The sequence below is a fragment of the Nymphalis io genome, chromosome 29, assembly GCF_905147045.1.
Source record: "Nymphalis io chromosome 29, ilAglIoxx1.1, whole genome shotgun sequence".
Classification (NCBI taxonomy): domain Eukaryota; kingdom Metazoa; phylum Arthropoda; class Insecta; order Lepidoptera; family Nymphalidae; genus Nymphalis; species Nymphalis io.
In genome coordinates, this window is record NC_065916.1 from 537,178 (window position 1) to 558,926 (window position 21,749).

Sequence of the window (21,749 nt, forward strand, 5' to 3'; positions counted from 1 at the left end):
ATTGAAGCGATATCATTGGTCGAGACTTTGAATAATTTATGATATTCACTATGGATTCGCGAGAAAATGGCGTTTTCAATGTCCGCGAAGTTGTAAGCAGAACTTTGGAAGTTAAATTTAAGTGGTTATACTTATAACCTAACTTAGTTACGTGGAATAGTGTTGTATTATAATAAAAGGTAAATTAATCAAGAACTGTTTATAGTGCGTAATACAGCAGAACCATTAGCATATCGCATGGAATATGGAAATTTAAGGTTTGTTTATCTTTATTCCTTCTTCGATTGGAATAAGGTATAGCTAAGGTTATTTTTTTATACACAATTGGTAGGCGGACGAGCATATGGGCCACCTGATGGTAAGTGGTCATACATTGTAAGCACTTGCACAAAGTCATATCACCAGTATTTACATGATGGAAAGGCTTTGACCTGTCTGAGTGGGTAGCACCCACTCATTAGATATTCTACAGCGTAGCACCAATATTTAGTATTGTCGTGTACCGGTTTTAAGGGGATAATAACTACAGGCACATATAACATAATTCCTTAGGTCGGTATTAGTATTAGTAATCTAGGGAATGGTTAATTTGTCTAACAACCCCAATGTCTATCTGTGGTGCCTTACCACAGGACACATTTGCCGGCCTAGTTATTTTATAAAAAAATATATATAATAGATTGTTAATGAACGAATAAGAAACCGTCTGATTCTTATAAACTTATATTATGAAGATGAGATGCATTGTCAGTTATACGCTACACATGTGTACCCAATTTATATTGGTAACGATGATCTCGATTCTATTCCACTTCCATTCCAATCCGTAGGCGTCCTAAAGACGTCCTTAACGCCCCCTATAATAAAATTCATCTGTCAATTCTAACTTGTTAGGTTAAAGAGCGAACGCACACCGACCCCGCTTCCCCGGCTTCTCCGATCTCTATTTTATTGCAACCCGGTCGCGCTTAAGCGTATCACGATGCATTGCACACTGTCTTTCCTCCCGACGTGGACGGTGTCCTAAGTTGACCTACAGCGTCACAGGAGGTGCCCTTAGGCGCTTATTCTGAGCAATTAATTGGGCTCCCAATATCGAGTGTATTTATAAGATTCGCCCACCGTTACGATGTCTAAAGATTCTATTCCGATCCAGTTTCTGGACCGTTATTTTAGTTAAATAGGAAAACTAAGAAAAACGGCTAAACGACAATGGTTACTCTTCGATTCGATTGCGATAATGTGACAATTTGTCAGTGGAAATTCTCCAAGCTCTGTACGTGAACCGGTGCAAGTAGCACCAACGCCACATAGTAACAGAGAATTACAATGCATCATTCTACGACACGACATAGCTGATAAAACAGCGTGGATTTATAAATTATTGACACTTGTATTACTCGCTGTCGCGCCGGACTTATTTCATGATCTTTAACTATGAATTTAATTTAATTTCAATTCGATAATTTAATTTTTTTTAGTCAAATTTGCTTATTTTATAATTTAAATATTATTTATTTTCTTAGTCAAATAATTTCAACGGATGAATTTTTATTGTTATTTAGATTATTTATAATGTTACAGAAATTTTAATCATTATTGTTACATGATTTTTATTTATTAATTACCGTATTTTATTAATTCTATTGATTATTACATAAAGAGCAACTGATCGTATTAATGTTATGTTAATGAGCATATCGTGTATTTTTTTTTTTTTCCTGAGTGAATGTGTGCTGTTGGCCCTATTGGCCTTTACAGCGTCACCGGGCGTTGGGGCGAGTACTAGACTCCGCCTTGAATTTCGAGCCGTCTCGGGCTCTACATGACATCCATCTTGAGGATGTCTCCTATGAGATCGAACCTCGGCTCAGGACGTAGTCGGAGGGGAGGGAAGCGCTTCTGTACGAGATCACGACCGATTTCGTGATGTCGCAAATCTGGGACCTCGTTTACGCCGGCGGAAACGGTGTATGTGTATCTTGTGTAGTGTTTTCCCTACGAAGGGAGCGTTTGCGACAGTTATGCTGTCGTCTTTGTCATCAAGGACGTGCATTGGACGCCTGAGTCTGTGCGGGACTACATATCATGTATATACTGCACTACATACGTTTAGGAATGTAATATATCTTAAACTTGTTTAAATTCGTAATTTTAATGTAGGTCCTGATTGTATTCTGTTTGTACCTAAGTAATAAAACGACAAGTGCTCGCCACAGATAAAAAAAAATCGTTTTTAATAGACAATATTACGTTTAACACAATGCCTTATCAAAACAATTGATATACAGTCATTATAAAGAAGAAAAAATACTTATAAATACATAAATTGTTGAAATAACTGACGGGCCAGCTATTTTCAGGCAATAAGGATTTGCTAATATCTCTGCTTATGTACTACACACAGTTCTTCCATACTAATATTATAAAGACAAAGATTTGATTTTTTGTATGTTTGTTTGTAATGGATAAACTCAAAATCTACTAAATCTATTTTAAAATTTCTTTCAACTATACAAAGCTACGCTGACCTAAGCGTGTAACGTAAACCTTCCCTATGAATATTGCAATAATGTTTATGAGAGTGGGGAATAGAGAGTGATCTGGTCAAGTCAATTGGCTGATCTCTTGAGATTGATCGCGGCAGCCAATCAGGGGGACATAATGATATAAAATTAATATTTAATTGACTTGCATGTTAATTAAAAAAAATCAAAGATATTTTATCTCATCGGTTTTTTCCGGTAGAATCTATGCACTTTCCGAAACAGTATTATGTATCAATTTACGTAATTTTACAACCGTAACAGCCTGTGAATGTCCTACTGCTGGGCTAAAGGCTCCAAACCTTCTCCTCAAAAATAGGTTCCACCACGCTGCTCCAATGCGGGTTGGTGGAATACACGTGTGGCAGAATTTCAGTGAAATTAGACACATGCAGGTTTCCTCACGATGTTTTCCTTCATCGTAAAAAAGCACGGGATGAATTATAATCACAAATTAAGCACATGAAAATTCAGTGGTGCTTGCCCGGGTTTGAACCCACGATCATCGGTTAAGATTCACGCGTTCTTACCACTGGGCCATCTCGGCAGATAAATTATTATATAATTCTAATACTACATCGCGTTACATCGGATATTATGTAAAATAGTAAACTTTCTTTTTATACAATAGGTAAGGCGAGCATATGAACCACCTCATGTTGGCATTGTAAAAAATGTTAACCATCGCTTACATCGCCAATGCGCAACCAACCTTGGAACTAAGATGTTATGTTTCTTGTTCCTGTAACTACTGGCTAACTCACCCTTCAAACCGGAACACAACAATAACAAGTACTGCTCTGTTTTGCGTTAGAATATCTGATGAGCGGGTACCTACCCAGACGAGCTTGCACACAACCCTACCATCTAAATTTAAGTAATGTGGGCTTCAAGCTTGCCAAGCGGTTTAGCCTTTATAGCGTAACTCACAGACAGAGTTACTTTCTCATTTATAAAATTATATATATATAAGATGCCGCGAGAATAATTTATCGCTATAATTTTTTTATTACACACTTAATAATCTCCAGAGTGATTATGATATAAAACAACTTTAAAATATATATAAACAATTATACCTCACTTATAACGATTATTATAATCATATAAAATAGGGCTTAGATAAATAGTACACTACCACCGTACCGTACCGTAACAGCCTGTGAATGTCCCACTGCTGGGCTAAAGGCCTCCTCTCCTCTTTTTTTGAGGAGAAGGTTTGGAGCTTATTCCACCACGCTGCTCCAATGCGGGTTGGTAGAATTCACATGTGGCAGAACTTCAGTGAAATTAGACACATGCAGGTTTCCTCACGATGTTTTCCTTCACCGTAAAGCACGAGATGAATTATAATCACAAATTAAGCACATGAAAATTCAGTGGTGCTTGCCCGGGTTTGAACCCACGATCATCGGTTAAGATTCACGCGTTCTTACCACAGGGTCATCTCGGCTTTTTTTTTTTCACTACCACCACTATACAGATAAATTAAATTAAAGTGGAAGTGATTCGAAAATGCATCGTTTTTAATTAATATGGGCTATTTGCCTGTTACCAAAACCAAAATAACCATTTTTTTTTTACTTTATCTAACGCTGCTAATAATTAATATTCTATAATTATAATTCAAATAGGCGTTACGTACAAACTTTTAAATGGTGGATTTTGAATTTTCGTCACAAATTCAATTCCACGATCGCTAAGCCGAGGGCTTTGCTAGTTTATACTAACATTATAAAGAGTTAGTTTGTGAGGTTGTACGGGGTAATCTCTGGATATAATTAACGGATTTTGAAAATTCTTTTACCAATAGAAAGCCAAATCATTTGTGAGTGTCATAGGTAATATATTAACCCGAAAAATAAAAAGACTTTTTCGTAGTAGTGGAATTTGCAAAGTAACTCGGAGAACATGCCCTTATCGATGAGAGATATATTATGATTGAGTTCTAGAGAAAAGTTGTAGAGCTTGATAATGTCAACAAAAAAGTCGTAATGTATTGAGTGATATTTCTCTTAGACGGTTTTTTTCATTTACAACACGTCAATCTATTTAAAAATAAATTGCTTTATTACCAAGGAAATTTTATTTAAATAAAATTCATTTTTTACAGTTTTATTTTTTCATTGCATAGTTTAAGAGATAATTTTAAATATCAAATGCGCGCGACAATTTTACTAATGTTCGGCCAATCGATCACAAGTAAAAATGTTTACCGCGCAACGAAGTGGGCACGGGTCAGGTAGTAATAAATAAAGAAAAGACGCAGGGAATACATTATATAATTTCGCTTAATAAGGACCAAAAAACTTTACGCAGTTTTTTGATGTGTAAATATCTTAGTGCACGGTATACGGTAGGGGCTAACTGAGACTTCGAGCGTCAGACGAGTCCGCGATAGATTTCGAGCGTCAGTTGACGTCAGCGTAAGATTTGCTTACCCATCAAATCTCGTGAGTACCTTCCTTGGCAGTCACACCACATTTTTTAGTATATTACAGCAAATGTATAACTTTATTAAATGGAGAAAAATACTTACATAAGTAGTAAAAACACTACGCACAAAAATATGTACACTTTATACGTATAGTATATAAACAAACTTAATATATTATATACGACTTTAGAAAGTCACAATATAATCTAAAGCACAAGACAATACAATTCGCTATTAAAAAAAAGTCGTATTCGTCACAGCTGGTGGGTTATCGAGTTCAACTTAACGATGTTGTTTGGACGAACGAGATTTTCATATCAACGGATGACCCGTGTTATCTTCATTACAATATTTGAATAATCTTCGTTAATTGGTTAAGCGGCACCACACCTGAAAGCCCTCAGGTGTTGCAAGTGTCCATAGGTGGTAGTCACTTTCCATCACATAAACTTACATAAAAAAGTGGATGGAGGAAATATTTCTAGAAATCCGATCATTGCTGTATTAGTTAAAACATGAAGTGAAATATGTAAGTAGACGTTTGTTTTTGCTTTCGCTAGAACAGTAACAGCCTGTGAATGTTCTACTGCTGGGCTAAGGCCTCCTCTCTTTTTTTGAGGAGAAGGTTTGGAGCTTATTCCACCACGTTGCTCCAATGCAAGTTGGTGGAATACTCATGTGGCAGAATTTCAGTGAAATTAGACACATGCAGATTTGCTTACGATGTTTTCCTTCACCGTCAAGAAAGAGATGAATTTGAATCACAAAATAAGCACATGAAAATTCAGTGGTGCTTGCCCGGGTTTGAACCCACGATCATCGGTTAAGATTCACGCGTTCTTACCACTGGGCCATTTCGAATCGATTTTGCTACAAGACACATATTATATATGGAAAATTGTAAGTGAGCGATTTGATCATGGTGGATATCACTTAAGCGGGAACGCTTGAAGTGAGATATATAGAACCAATTGGTACTAAACATGCCAGAATACACACGATAAACCCCTCCGTCCTTGGGGCGCGTCATGGAACCGATAGCAGGCGCATCGTACCGTGAAGTATTCGAAGCTATGACAAGTATTTGAAAAAACAAGCCAAGCGAGTTGTTTGACCTGAAATTAATCTAAAGTATTTTATTGATTAATCCCGTTTTAAGATTGTATATATACTCATGCTATGTTCAAATAAACCATTCGGATCTGACCAGCAAGATAGTATTATTCCTATAACTCCAAATAAGAAGTTAACTGCTAGTATGCTAGGGCCCAAAAAAATTAGGCCCTACATACATATATAAGGAGCAGATAATTGAGATCTTGGTCAAAATATTACATAATAGAAATTTTAAGTGAACGAGACTAAAAAGCGCCAGTTAAAAATAATATATTTGGCACACGTGAGGAATTCCAGATTGAAACTTTAGCGAAATCCGAATGTCCTTTACGACATTTTGGAAATCCGCCAAGTGGACTGAAGGAGACATTAATATTTTATTAAATAAACTTATTTAGAAGCTTTTTATGACTTTTTTCTGGGACGATATAGGTTAGCCGACGGGCAAATGAGCCATCTGATGGTAGGTCTCCGCCGCCAATAGACATTGGCAATGTAAAAAGTATCGAAGGTTCCTCACATCGCCAATGCGCCACTAACTTTAGGTACTAAATGTTATGTCCCTTGGGCCTGTAGTTACACTGGCACACTGGACGCATCAAGCCTTCTTTCTCCTAGTAGGAGTATAAGGCCGCAAATTCGAGTTCCTTGGTGCATACGGGTTCCTTTTACACAGAAAATTGAACCTATAAGGTAGGTAGAGGAATTATGACGCGAGCGAAACCGTGGGTAAGGTGCTAAGTATAATAAATATAAATAGTATAATTATATAATAATATAAGTATAAGGTAACGGAGATATTCTAGTTATTGGCGTCAATAGATATACCATTAATTGTAGAGTTCTTGCAATTAAAAACGAAACGAAAATCAACGCGAGACAGAAATATTCGCAAATAGTAATTTTAGCACAACATTCACACCGTGTTAGCAACAAGCGTGTAAATTAACGCTAAAATTGCCGATACTCGAATGAATGACTAAATTGTATTGAGAACTACTTCTAATATTTTATAATAATAATAATAATGTCATATCAGCAACTGGAGTCGTACCTAAAAGCCTACAACGTAGCCTTGATATGTTACAGGTTCCTCAACATACTCATAATTTACTCCAAAAAGCAATCATCCTGAACACATGCCGCCTCACTCGCAAGTTCCTTACGACTTCATCTATCTCATCTTCCTATACAATCACATAGACCCTACTCGCGCTTGGCTACGGCCCGTGTGTTTAGGTTTTTGTTACCTCATACGAGAGGAAATGTAAAATAAAAATATAATAATAATAATAATATCCTGGGACATTTTTCACACACGGCCGTCTGATCCCAAATTAAGCTTGTACAGAGCTTGTGCTATGGAAACTAGACAACTGATATACTACATATATTAGTTTTCTTTTGTACATATATACTTATATAGATAATTTTTTTTTTTTTTTTTATATTCGCCGGGAGGGCAAATGACTCTACTCCACCTGTTGGTAAGTGGTAGTAGAGTCCAAACGCGACGACGGCCAGTACAGACGGGAAAAACGTTCTGCACTAGCCGCCTTCGCCTTGCCGGCCCGCAAGATGCCTCTTCACGCCTCGTTTGAAGGAACCCGGGTTGTAAGAGGAGGGGAACACGTGAGCTGGTAAGGAATTCCATTTTTTGGAAGTGCGACAAAGAAAGGAGTTGCCAAATTTCTTTGTTCGCGATGGAATTGATGTCACAATTAGGCGGTGACATCGAGAACCAGCTCGCGTGGACTTAAGAAGGAAGGGGGAAGCAGGAATTAGAGAGAATAATTCCTCAGAGCACTCGCCGTGATACAGTCGATAGAAAGCGCTCAGTGCTGCTATCTCACGACGCAATTGTAAAGGTTCAAGGGTGTTTGTGACCTTTACGTCGCCAATAATGCGTACGGCACGTCGCTGCAACCGGTCCAAGGCCTCAAGTAGGTACTTAGCGGAGCCATCTCAAAGGTGCGAGCAATATTCTACGCAAGACCGTACCTGTGTTTTGTACAGCAGGCACAGTTGTTGTGGCGTGAAAAAGCGCCGCACCTTGTTCAGAACTCCGAGTTTCCGTGAAGCTGTTTTTATAACAGCCTCGATGTAATCCCTTGCACTAAGGTCGCAGCGAACGTCAATCCCCAGCATGGCGATTTTGCTTTGCATCACCAGCGGAGTACCACAGAGGGAGGGAAGAGGGGAAAATGTTGACTTTTTCGCCGTGAGAGCGCATACCTGTGTTTTCTTGGCATTAAACTCAACAAGATTATCAGAGCCCCATTTGGCGATGAGCTCTAACGTTCTATCGAGTTCAATGACAAGATTCTTCCGCCTCTCCTCAATTTCCGCTTGCCCAGCCACTGCGCGTCCGTGGTATCCACCATGCACTGTACTATCGTCTGCATAGCAATGTATGTTCCCAAGAGAGAGCATATCATTGATATGCAAAAGAAAGAGTGTGGGAGATAGCACAGATCCCTGGGGGACCCCAGCATTCACTACATAGAATTGTGAAGCGCAACCATCAACTAAAACACGAAGGCTACGCTTGTGTAGGAAGCTGGCAATCCAGGTGCATAGCTGAGCAGGCAGACCATATGCCGGCAGCTTGGAGAGAAGACTTCTGTGCCAGACCCTGTCGAAAGCCTTGGAGATATCGAGGCTGACAACCAACGATTCTCCATGCTTGTCGATAGCTTCACCCCAGAGGTGCGTTACGTACGCTAGAAGATCACCTGTGGACCGTTTTGGTCGAAACCCGTATTGACGATCATTAATTAAAGAGTGATCTTCTAGGTAATGGATCAGTTGGTTGTTTAAAATCCGTTCCATCACCTTACAAAGTACTGAGGTGATAGCTATTGGCCGATAATTTGCCGGGTCAGACCGATCCCCTTTTTTGGGAACCGCTTGCACATTAGCTCTTCTCCAAGCCTCCGGCACACTTCCCGAAGAGAGAGAAAGTTGGAACAGGCGCGTTAACACAGGAGACAGCTCCGCTGCGCACTTCTTTAGCACTATGGCTGGTATTCCATCGGGACCGCTAGCTTTCCGTACATCAAGTGATTGCAGCTCCGCACGCACATCACGTTGCCTGATTTTAATGTCAGGCATCGTATGGCCACATGCAGGTATTGTAGGTGGCAGTGCACTACAATCATCGATGACGGAATTGTCGGCAAAGAGTTTAGCCAGGAGATCAGCTTGCTCTTGCGGACTGTGAGCTAGCGATCCGTCCGGATTTCTGAGCGGTGGCAGCGAAGGTTGGCAGAAATTGTTTTGCACAGACTTGGTCAGACGCCAGAAGCTACGGGAGCCCCTAGGATGCGAAACAAGGTCATGACCAATCTGTACAATGCGCTGTGCATCCGCTCTCGTGTATGCCTTTCTACAGGACTTGGAATTTTTATTATAGTTTGCTTTCAGTGAGTCAATGTTAGATGCCCCGCTAATGCAGCCGTTGATCCACTTGCGATATGCCGCCTGCTTAGCTGATACAGCATCGGCACATTCACGAGTGAACCAACGGTTACGCGTACTCCTACTGACGAGATCTGAGCTAGGAATGTAGTATTCCATTCCCAGCATGATCTCGCCAGCAACAGCAGCGGCACCAGCTGTCGGGTCATTCCCACTGAAGCAACGTTCCTTCCAAGGGACCGACGCATAGTAATCGCGCATACCGTCCCAATCCGCCGACTTATAGTGCCAAACGCGACGTTTGCATACCGCTAGTGGCGGCAGCTTGGCCTGTGGCACTCTGGTAGAAATAAGGCTGTGATCCGAAGAGCCAAGAGGAGCCTGAACCACAACCTGATATTCCACCGGGTGAGAAGTCAGCAGAAGGTCCAGTAGAGAAGGTGCTTGCCCATCAATGTCTGGGATCCTGGTGGGCTGATCAACCAGTTGGGTCAAGTCATGTGTGAGAGCAAAAGCATGAGCAGTCTTCCAGCATGGTCAGTTTTGAGGGATTTCAATCAGGATTCGTGGTGAGCTTTAAATTCCCCCAAAAACACCAATTCCGCGTTAGGAAATTGCTCTTGCGCAGCATCTGCCACCCGACTAAGATGGTCAAATAATCGGCTTGTCTCCAAGTCACCATTGTGGGATCTGTAGAGGCACACGTAGACTCGGCTCTGACGAACCAGGTCCACACGTACCACCAACATGGAGAAGGAGAAAGAGGGGGCGCAGTCGGTGACAGCAAACATCCGTCCTGACGAACAAGCATACTTCGGCTTTCGCTTTGAAGGATTCTTCAAGCGTGTAGCCGGGATAATTAAGGTAGCTGGTATCGGCAGGACGGAGTATTTGTGTCTCCGTGAGAAACAACATTGCTGGCCGTGCTGTCTCGAGATGGTGGTGGACAGCGTTGAGGTTAGTGTGGAGTCCTCGGATGTTAGAGAACTCGACCTCAAACAGCGAGGGTATGGTGGGGGTGTGCACCGCTGTACGACCGTTATTTCTGTTTTGTTGCGCCATTTGGGAAAAATAGAATGGAAAAGAGACGTGAAGCGAGCGATGTATTGCCACGATAGGGATGGGCAAAGCGTGGAGACGTGTTTCCCCAAGTGGTTGCCAAAAGGGAAAATACACTGACCCGCCGGACGGAAGGGCCCCCGAACCCCCCCGGAAGTGGCCGCCGGGACCCCACCTACCGGTCACCAACCGGCACGACGGTCCACCCCGAGATTATGCGTGGCCTGGTGGGGCAGCCTCACGAGCTGGTTAGGCACGCTCGGGCCCCTGTACTATGCCACGGGCGGACAGCGGAACAGCCGTTTCTTCGGGTCTCCCTGTCCGGCAGGTCAAAACAGTTTCCCCCGGCATTGATTCAACAGCCGTCTCCAATTGGACCAACACCCATCGCGGCAATACTCGCTCGGGCTCTGGCTGTACGCTGGCTGACCTCGAAACGCGGCTGCAAGCCACTTCACGAGTTTTTCACCATGCGTACGGTGGTAACAAGCCAGGCGGATGTTAGCATCCTACCACCAGATGAGCAGATGGTCGCTCAGATATCCCTTAGTCGCCTCTTACGACACCATTAATTAATTAATTAATTACACCCAGACTCAGGACAAACAGACATGTTCCTGCACACAAATGTCTGTCCTGGATGGGAATCGAACCCACAACCTTCGGCGTGAAAGGCAAGTATCTACCAAACACGCCAACCGGCTCGTTATCAATGAGACATACTTATATGGATGTATATATGTACATATAATATTAGTTTCCGCGCGCGGCATCAGAGACATGTGAAGGAAGATGATAGATGCCTGGGTTCCAGGGGGAGAACGGATGCGATGTGATGTTTGGTAACTTGTTTATTTTTTAACGCACTGTAAACTTTCTGTAAGACACTCAGATCCTTAGGGGGTTATTATATCCGGGTTATATGGCATTCTTCGAATCAGAGCTCTTCTTAGGGTGTGAGGGTGATCTCGTGCCTCCACACTCTTCGATAGTGCGTATGGTGTCCTCTTCAAGACCTCTTCAAGAAAAAGGACACCCGCGACCCCCATCTCACACATCCACGATTATTGTTAAGACGCCATTTTATCCACTACGCTAAAATATTCACAGGAAATAAATTTCGGTACGACGTGCCGATTACGTATTTTCGCGCTTAATTTTAATTAGAGCAAATGGAAGGTGGAGGGGATTTACAAGCATGGCGCTACCAACATCCTGCCGGCGCCCCTCAATTATACTTCGTTATGGTAACTGCTCATTTAAACGTAAAAACATTTAAATCAACTGCGAATCCAAAAAAAGGGGGGATTCAGAACCTTATGGCAAGTGGTCACCTCCGCTTTAACATTTGTATTGTTAAACTTATAAAGCACTAGCTGCTGTCCCGCGACTGCAAACATGTTTTCATCATATCCGTAACTTTCACTAACGTAACGTAACGTAACTTTCACTGGTGGTAGGGCTTTGTGCAAGCTCGTCTGGGTAGGTACCACCCACTCATCAGATATTCTACCGCAAAACAGCAATACTTGATATTGTTGTGTTCCGGTTTGAAGGGTGAGTGAGCCAGTGTAATTACAGGCACAAGGGACATAAAATCTTAGTTCCCAAGGTTGGTGGCGCATTGGATATGTAAGCGATGGTTGACATTTCTTACAATGCCAATGTCTAAGAGCGTTGGTGATCACTTACCATCAGGTGGCCCATATGCTCGTCCGCCTTCCTATTCTATAAAAAAAAAAAAAAAAACAAACAGACGGATTAATCTTCACATCGCAATAGTTAACGTTATACGTGAGTTTCTTTGTTACGCTGTCACGTCTTAATTGCTTAAACGATAAAATTTTATATAATCATTGTCTGGGGTACAGGAAAAAACAAACATACGGTACCTAACACCTGAACCCTCCTTCACACTGCAGGTGAGTTAGTATTTGATATTTGTCTGATAATTTCTTAAACATATAACTCTTATTGCCCACTGGGGACAGGCTCGTTAATCTCGTCCTGAGATATTCCGCTCTAGCATTCTTGCCACCATTCCACGCAGCCATTATTTGTACAGCAGATGCTCCAAGTTTCGATTTATATAAATACTTATTTATGTCATCAATATAAATAATTTTTATGTAAATAAATGTATATTTATTAGTCAAATAAAACGATTGCTATTATCACTGTGTTCTTATAATTATGACGCTGTTCTCCTGACCGATTTCGATCACGGCGTCCAATCTCAACGCAGAACAGCTAAACTGCGCAGGACATAATATTATTGCGAAATGCGCGTGCGCAAATACAAGTGCACTCTTTATTTATTTATTTACATAATCTGGCACGACCAGGACTACAGGGCATGACCAAGGACTTAATAATTTCCAAAGCACGGGCTATGTGTACCTATACACCTAACACACCAGAATACCCATTCCCGTCCCTGGGAGGGGGGCTTAATGATAGTTAGATTTCGTAGCATATAACTAAACCTGGCTTACCTACAAAGACATCCTACATTATATGTGCACATAAATAGTGGCGGTTACGTGTCAAAACGCGTTAAAGCTCTTTACGTTTTTACGTTCAGTTATAAATTATATTTCAAATGCTTCTTACGTGATTTGTTATTGAATTGTTAACATATTTTAACGCGTAAGCGGTATTTATGAATAGTAATTAACAGAAACTGTCATTAGTCGAGTGGCTAAGCTTATATGGCAGCAGATACTCAGCTTGGTGATCGGGTTAGGTGTGAAGCCTGGGTAAGTACCATCTAGTACCGCCAAGCACATGTTTTGCACTTTTAAAACTTTTGATGTGCTTCAGTTAGCGCATGAGATATCTTAGTTCCCAAGGTTTTGCATTGCAAGGTTGGCGCATTGATTATGTAAGGGATGGTTAATATTTCTAACAATGCCAATGTATGGTCGGTAGCGATCACATACCATCAGGTCGCCCGTTTGCCAAACTACCTACATTTAATCGGTAGGTATAATAACAAAAAAAACTTGTTCAACACAAATATCGTACCAATAGCGGCTGCTTTATCCACCCCAAAATATAGCCCAGTCTTTCCTTGTCCAAGATACCTATGACTTTGTATATAGAAGAAATTATTATTTTTTATATCATATATAATTCATTTACTCGACTGCCTCGTTGATCTAAGGCCGTAGATTCATTGATCGAATCCCAGGTCGGGCCACTAAGAAGTTATTCGGTTTTTCTGTCGAAGATTTTCAGTAGTAGCTAGCGAGGTCTGGAAGTGTGTACACTCATACACCGATTTGATTGACCCGGTATGCAAATGAGTTCCTTCTTAAAATTTTTATTACACCCGTACTAAGTCGCAATGGGAGTCTAGTCTTTATATATATAAGCACGCAGTCACGAAACGCTTTAAATCTATCCAGTATGTAGTGTCTTTCTTGAATACAAAGATATCTATCCTCATGTGCGCATGCGCAGGGTATTTCCCATGATTACGAAATGAGGAAATTTTATATTTTAAAGGTTATTTTTATCATAAGGAATAGCTCCTTAAATATATTTCTACATATTTAAATATATATCTTAATCTTTATGCCAACGAATATTTTTGGTATAACGAATAGTTTTGGCATAACGGTAAATATTCCTTTATATAAAGAGTACTGTTTATAACTGGTAAAAGCTGGTTATTCTATTGTTATTAGATATATTACGAAAACTTAAGTTTTTGCTCATTCCCCTCAGTAGAATCTACCTCGAACCGGTTCTACCATTATGCAAGGCCACTTGGTTAAAATATATTTTGCTATCGTATTCAGAAAATAAATTAAAATAAATTCATAAGCGCCATATTGAATGATGGATATCATGTGCTCGGTATTGGCAAGCGACCAGACAGACGGCGCTGTTAAAATTAGTTTATGATCAACGGCCGATAATGTGCTGGGATTTCGAAGGTTGAAAATGAAATCGCGAGTTTTATCATACGTAGGTGAAAAGCCAATGACTTGGTCACGTGGTCTTCAATGTGGACAATTTTGGAGACCACATTTCACAATTGGTTTTACAGCCTCTAAATATAGACAAAGGCCTTGTCTCTCCTCTTGAGGAGAAAGTTTCGATTTTATTATACCGCACTGCTTCAAAGTGGTACACATACTTGTGTATGGTGGTAGATACTTGGTGGTAGAGCTTTGTGCACCACTCCTAAGGTATTCTAGACATATAGCAATACTTAGGATTGTCATGTTCGGTTTTCCGGTTGGAAGGACGAGCGAGCTCTTAACTACAGGCTGTAACATTTTTGGAAATCAGATGTTATCTGATTTCCAAAAATTGGTGGCACAGCGATGTCTATAGGTGGTGGTGATCATTTACCATCAGGTGGCCCATTTGGCAGAATTTAATGCAAGAGAATTATAAACACAAATTAAGCATAGGACCCGAAGATGCTTCCCTAGGTTCGAACCCATAATTTTCGATTAAGATTCACGTTTTTTTGACAACCGGGTCTTCTCATAATCACTGTACTGCTCATCCTATTAAATGGGTGGGTTGGAGCTTATCTCATAATGAATAAATCCATTTCATACAACATTGGTACAAATGTTTGAACCAAATAAATATATTAAATAAGATATTGGTACAAATCTTTCAACCAATGTGATTGAGTAATGAATGAAAACCTTGGTGCCAAATACTGTTCGTAGAGTTTAGATATAATTAAGACGCAATAATTTATTAGTACTCATACATTAAAGTATGACTTGTCAACGCGAATATTATAAAGTAATTTAAATTGTACGGTTTAACGCTCCAATTTTAAGAACTACCAATGCTATTTGAACAATGCAATACTAATAATAATTTGGTAATATTGTGTGCAACAGTGCTCCAGTGTAACTACAGGCACAAGGGACGTAAAATTATTATTTTTTTTAAATGAAGGTAGGAGGATGAGCTAATGGACCATCTGATGGTTAGTGGTCACGAAAGCCCACAGACATTGGCGTTGCAAGAAATGTTAACCATCGCTTACATAGCCAATGCGCTACCAACCTTGGGAACTAAGATGTTATTTATTTATTTATTGAAATCTCACATCTATCATAAAAGGTAACTCAAAGCGACAGTGGCCGTGTACATAGTTAGAACTAAGATATTTTAACATAGGACATATTAATACAATTCACGAATTATAATAAAATAGTAAAAAAAATTTTTTAAATATATAGGCTAGCGCTTGACTGTTATCACACCTGATTGAAAGTGATGATACAGTCTAAGGTGGAGCGCGCTTGTCTAGAAGATGCCTATTCACTCTAGACTTGAAGGCACCCATATTGTAGGTGGTGGGAAAAACGGAGGTCGGGAGGGTATTTCTGACCTTAGCGGTGCATATCAGAAACGAGGAAGCAAATCGTTTCTTACGTGTTTTAGATACTTCAACTACTTACGGGTGCAGATCTTTTCGATGCCTCGCAGTTCTGTGGTAAAAAGGTGGTAATGAGGTGGTTCTGTGGTAAATAATACCTTTTGCGAAATAATTAAATAACATATTATTATTATGGCCCATTATACCTAATAATCATATATAAGTTAATAGTCCAATCCTTCGGTTTCAAGCTTCCTTCTATATTATATATTCTATCAATATCGGTTCAGTGATTTAGCCGTGGAAACGTAACAAATAGACAGAATTCGTTTCGCATTTATAATATACATGCATATATGTATTGTACTAGCTACATGTCCCGGCTTCGTACGAGTAATTATTTAAATAAGACTTATATCGAAATATATTTCTTTGACGAGCCGGTTGACGTGGTTGGTAGATACTTGCCTTTCACGCCAAAGGTTGTGGGTTCGATTCCCACCCAGGACAGACATTTGTGTGCATGAACATGTCTGTTTGTCTTGAGTCTGGGTGTAATTATCTATATAAGTATATATTTACAAAAGAAAAGTAGTATATGTAGTATATCAGTTGTCTGGTTTCCATAGCACAAACTTTGTACAAGCTTAATTTTGGATCAGATGGCCGAGTGTGAAAAATGTCCCAGAATATTATTATAATTATTATATATTGGTTCACGCGGCGCAGCAAAGCTTCTATTTTTTTTTTTTTTTTATAGAATAGGAAGGCGGACGAGCATATGGGCCACCTGATGGTAAGTGGTCACCAACGCTCTTAGACATTAGCATTGTAAGAAATGTCAACCATCGCTTACATATCCAATGCGCCACCAACCTTGGGAACTAAGATTTTATGTCCCTTGTGCCTGTAATTACACTGGCTCACTCACCCTTCAAACCGGAACACAACAATATCAAGTATTGCTGTTTTGCGGTAGAATATCTGATGAGTGGGTGGTACCTACCCAGACGAGCTTGCACAAAGCCCTACCACCAGTAATTCTAGTCGGCATGACGTTTTCTGTCATTTTTATATTTTAGGAAGTTCTCATAAAACCTGAACTGTACACCAAAAGCGTCGCAATGAATCATACCGTCCATTGGTGAAAACCGTATCAGGTTGTTTTTTAAATTTATCGCGCTCTGACAGACAGACAGCTGGGGGAATTTGTTTATAATATATAGTGATAACGGTATTAACAGTAGCATCATAATTGTCATAATTGCTAATCGCTTACCGCTTATCTGCCTAGTGATAAACAATCGTTTACGTGTCTTTTTTTTTTAGGAATAACAGCAAGCCTTTTTTAAAGGAATAGGCGTTTTTATATCACAGGTAGGCGGGCGAGCATACGGGCCACCTGATGGAAAGTGGTCACCAACGCCATAGACATTGGCATTGTAAGAAATGTTAAGCATCCCTTACATCGCCAATGCGCTACCAACCTTGGGAACTAAGATGTTATGTCCCTTGTGCCTATAATTACACTGGCTCACTCACCCATCAAACTAAAACACAACAATACCAAGTAATGCTGTTTTGCAGGACATTATTAAGCAGTGTAGTGCCACTGCCATTTATATATTTGAGAAATATTGACATCTTCAATCCTTTACATCTTCAATGCGCCACCAAGCATGGGTACTAAGATGTTGTCTGTCCCTTATCAATTTCAAACATGCATGTATTGACGCTTATCACACACTCACATAGCATTTATAAAAAAAAGCACTATAGGATCGTGTACATTGCCAACAAGCAATTGAATGACTAAACAAACGGGGAGGGGGAAAAAAGGGGGACAAATGACCAATGAATTAACAACCGTGTATCGAGGACTCGTTTTGGAATAAATTGCAAAAAGTGGACGTTGGGCGCTGGCATGACGGCAGCCAGTGGAGTATTTGGGTAAATATGGAACAAGGGACGCCTGGGGCAGCAGGTCTGTTGACCCTCTCACACGTGCGAAGCCAGAAAGGGTAGCTAGTAAACTATAGTTAAATAAAACAATGCTTCTTGAGATTTGGCGCTCTTGTCGAAATTCGGTCAAACGGATTTTAATTTTTATGATTTCGACCATTAAAATTATTAATGGCTTTTAATATAACATTATATAGTGATATGTGCTCCTCTTTACACATTATAGAGGGCACATTTGGCTACACACAGAAGTACCCACTATAATCTAATACATCTGGTTTAGAATGCCGTTAACGAAATTCGTAAAATAACTTAACTATAAACGGCCTTAAAAATGTCAGAAATGATATATCCACATGGCCGAGATAACGGTACAGATAATATATTTGCTTTATTTACGTAATAAAACAACACTATTGTAATGTTTTAGTAAAGCTTAAATAGTTATCGTTTTAAACACGATATGTTATACTTATCTAGTATTCGCCACGTGCTCGAGAATATTAATATAAAAAATCATATATCAATTAGTTTGCTGCTACGAGAAAATTAATTAACAAGCAAAATAAACATTTATGATTTTTTTTGGAATCCTATTATCTAGGTTACATGACCCGTAATCCGTAACAGTCTGGGAATGTCTCTTTTTGAGGAGAAGGTTTGGAGCTTATTCCACTACGCTAATGCGGGTTGGTGGAATACACATGTGGCAGAATTTCAGTGAAATTAGCCATTTGCAGGTTTCCTCGCGATGTTTTCCTACACCGTAACGTAACGCACGAGATGAATTATAATCACAAATTAAGCACATGAAAATCCAGTGGTGCTTGCCCGGGTTTGAACCCACGATCATCGGTTAAGATTCACGCGTGATGGTTACATGACGTTTTCCTTTAATACATACATCGTACATTTATGAACTCATGAACTTGCTAGTATTAAAAAACCCATACTCGGAGACACTTCTTTACTTTAGTATATATTTTGCCTGTCCCATTTGCACGTATACATTGATTTTACAATTAAAAAAAGCATTACTGGAAATGACTTGATAGGCAAAGAATTTTTATTTTCACTCATCCACAACAAAACATCGGACATTATAAGCATTAAAATAAAATTTAAAGAGTACCATCGTTGTTTTTTCTTACAATATAAAAGTCACTATTACAATTATTCTCTCCCTCTCAGACACACGCAGAGCCAGACACTTGACAGTGACAGAGGCGAATCATACTCTATTTATGTCTGGCTGCGTGCGTGAGTTTTGAATTGTTTCTCTAAAACAATTCTAACCGACGCGTTATTACAATATAAAAATAGAATTTTTTTAAAACTCATAACGGCAGTTATTTTGATGATATATTATAGTAAAAAAAATGCATAAAGCGTTAATGAATATCGACTTTTTGTAATAATAAAACCAGAAGTTTATGCATTTAAAAAAGTTTCTCATTAGAACGAAGTAGCGGAAAACAAGGTACAAAGCAATACAAACTTTAGTCTTCTAAATTATTAATTTATAAAACAATTATTAAAACTAACAATCCTCAAACATTTTGCATAACCTCGTCCCTATTCCCTAATATTATGCAGATATAAACAAAATAACAATTAACATTTACGAGGTCAATCAAATAAGCAGACTAGATATTGCTTGTTAGAAGATAGCTTTCCCTTTAGTGATTACTAAATCTTTGAAAATTCGTCACAATATTAAAAATATATATATTTTTAGTCTGAATGCTTCCTGTAACCACTGTCCTCCTTCGATCCAGAGCATACAAAAAATAATTATAACTTTTTATAAATATCGAAACTTAAAATTCTCAATATAATATTGGAGGTAATATTTTTTGCGGCAAATTTCCCTCAATACTAACAATAAATGTAAGATATCTTTGTGTGATACTAAAGGAACCAAATTAATGTGGTATTACATACGAAACATTTTTAAAAATGGCGATCACTTTTGCATCATAAAATCGCAGACACACGCCATTTATAAAAATATAAAACATTTTGTATCCTAAGCTTCTCTTATACTCCCTAGAAACGTCTTAAGAAGCGAGACTCACATTTACATAAAATAACAATTTTTTTTTAAAATTAAAAGTTAAAGGGCCAAAGTCACGAGCTATAGGTTCAAACTACATACAATAAATTACTAAAACTTACAAAATTATTTACAAAATGACGCATAAACACAGCACATTATAATAGATATGCAGCTGTGATTCATGTATTTATCCATTTCGTTGATAAATAATTTTCATCTCTGTATTTTACTTAGAAGGTATTACAGTAAATTAATACGATTAATACACTATACAAATTTTTTTAGTTTAATTTAATTCACATTCATAAGGATTTATATTTTATTTACTAAATGGAAAAAAAACTAAATAGAAAAAAATAATAACACAAAATTAAAAAAAAAATGCAAGCTTAAAGTAAAAAGTTTTTACATTATTTCGCAAAATATTTCTGCTATAAAGAACATTATTTTATTACTCATTAAAATTTGCATTGAATACCAATTATCAAGGCTCCTTAACTCGGTCAAAATGCGAATTTGATTCAATTCAATGTACTCACCGTTCCTTACGCGAGATGACGTCACTGCCACCCAAATAGAACTCCTGCTGGTACCATCCACCATCATCACCTTCCGCACAGAAGTACAACGTTTTAGACTTATCAACTTGTAATTTAACATCATTACCGACAGGATTTATGTTTGAAATATAAATACACAAATCGCCCGGCTCAGAGGTTAACGACCAAGAACGAAACTCCCCGTTCACACGCAACAAATAATCACATACGATTTCAGAACACGTGTAATTTTTCACATCGACAGATAATATCCATGGCGGGGAGACGGCGAGCGTATTTTGTATAAGAAACAACAATAAAATTGCACCACTAGTCCGTGATACGCGCACATGAGCCATGTCAACCTCTACTGTTGATGAATGAAGTAATGAACGAATAATCGCTGTCACAGCGATTTTTGTTGCCATGTTTTCTTTATAATTAACCCAAATTATAATGACAACATATCTGATTAAAATATAGTATTTCGTATGTACCACTACGCCCCTATTAGAACTTACCATCATTATTACGTCATTAAAGAAACAATTAGCTTTATAATAAAAACTACAAAATAATTCATGACATTTCTTTCCTAGAATATATAGGGAATAATTTGATGTTGTCCAACCAAATATGTGTGGTAACTTTGATTGTAGTCTTTAATAATAATCTGCTTAATATTATTTACAATATGGTTTCAATGTGTTTGGTTATTAACAAAAAAGTTAAAAAAATAAAAAAACGCATCGTCGAACTGACAATTTATAACTGTACTTATACTATTTTAATAAAACTTTAAAATCGATTCAAACTTTATTAAATATTCCTAGCATAAAGGTAAAAGATCGACATGTGGCAACACCGTAACCCAAATAGCTAGGGATGAGCAACATATCGTGACGCGTTTATTGATTCTCGATACTGAAATGTGTTTTATTATTAATAAAATTTATTGAACTATGATTGAAATGAACAAATTTAAGTGTGCGATTACATAAACATTCGTTATCATACTTGCAACGCACTCAAAAGACACAAGAACGGACAGATAAGATTGAACTGTCAGATAAAATTTATCACATTATTAGTTTCATGTATTATATCATTCTTAAGACAGATTAATATAGCGGTAATCACATACAATTTTCTAATTAATCTCTTCTTTATCAAAATATTTTTTTTTGATAAATAATAATGATTACTATATAAATAATAATGCTTTAAATTTTGTTGTACGTTCATCAAT

The 21,749-nt window shown here is 38.6% G+C and overlaps 1 protein-coding gene across 1 annotated transcript in view; it reads right to left on the reverse strand.

Annotated features, from left to right (window-relative positions):
- LOC126779458 (unextended protein-like) overlaps positions 1-20,871 on the reverse strand; it is a 48,848-nt gene extending 27,977 nt beyond the window's left edge. The window contains exon 1 of the mRNA XM_050503433.1: positions 20,501-20,871. Within this exon, the coding sequence (XP_050359390.1) occupies positions 20,501-20,859 (359 nt within the window). The 5' untranslated portion in view covers positions 20,860-20,871. The remainder of the gene's footprint in view (positions 1-20,500) is intronic.
- Between the last annotated feature and the right edge of the window lie 878 nt (positions 20,872-21,749).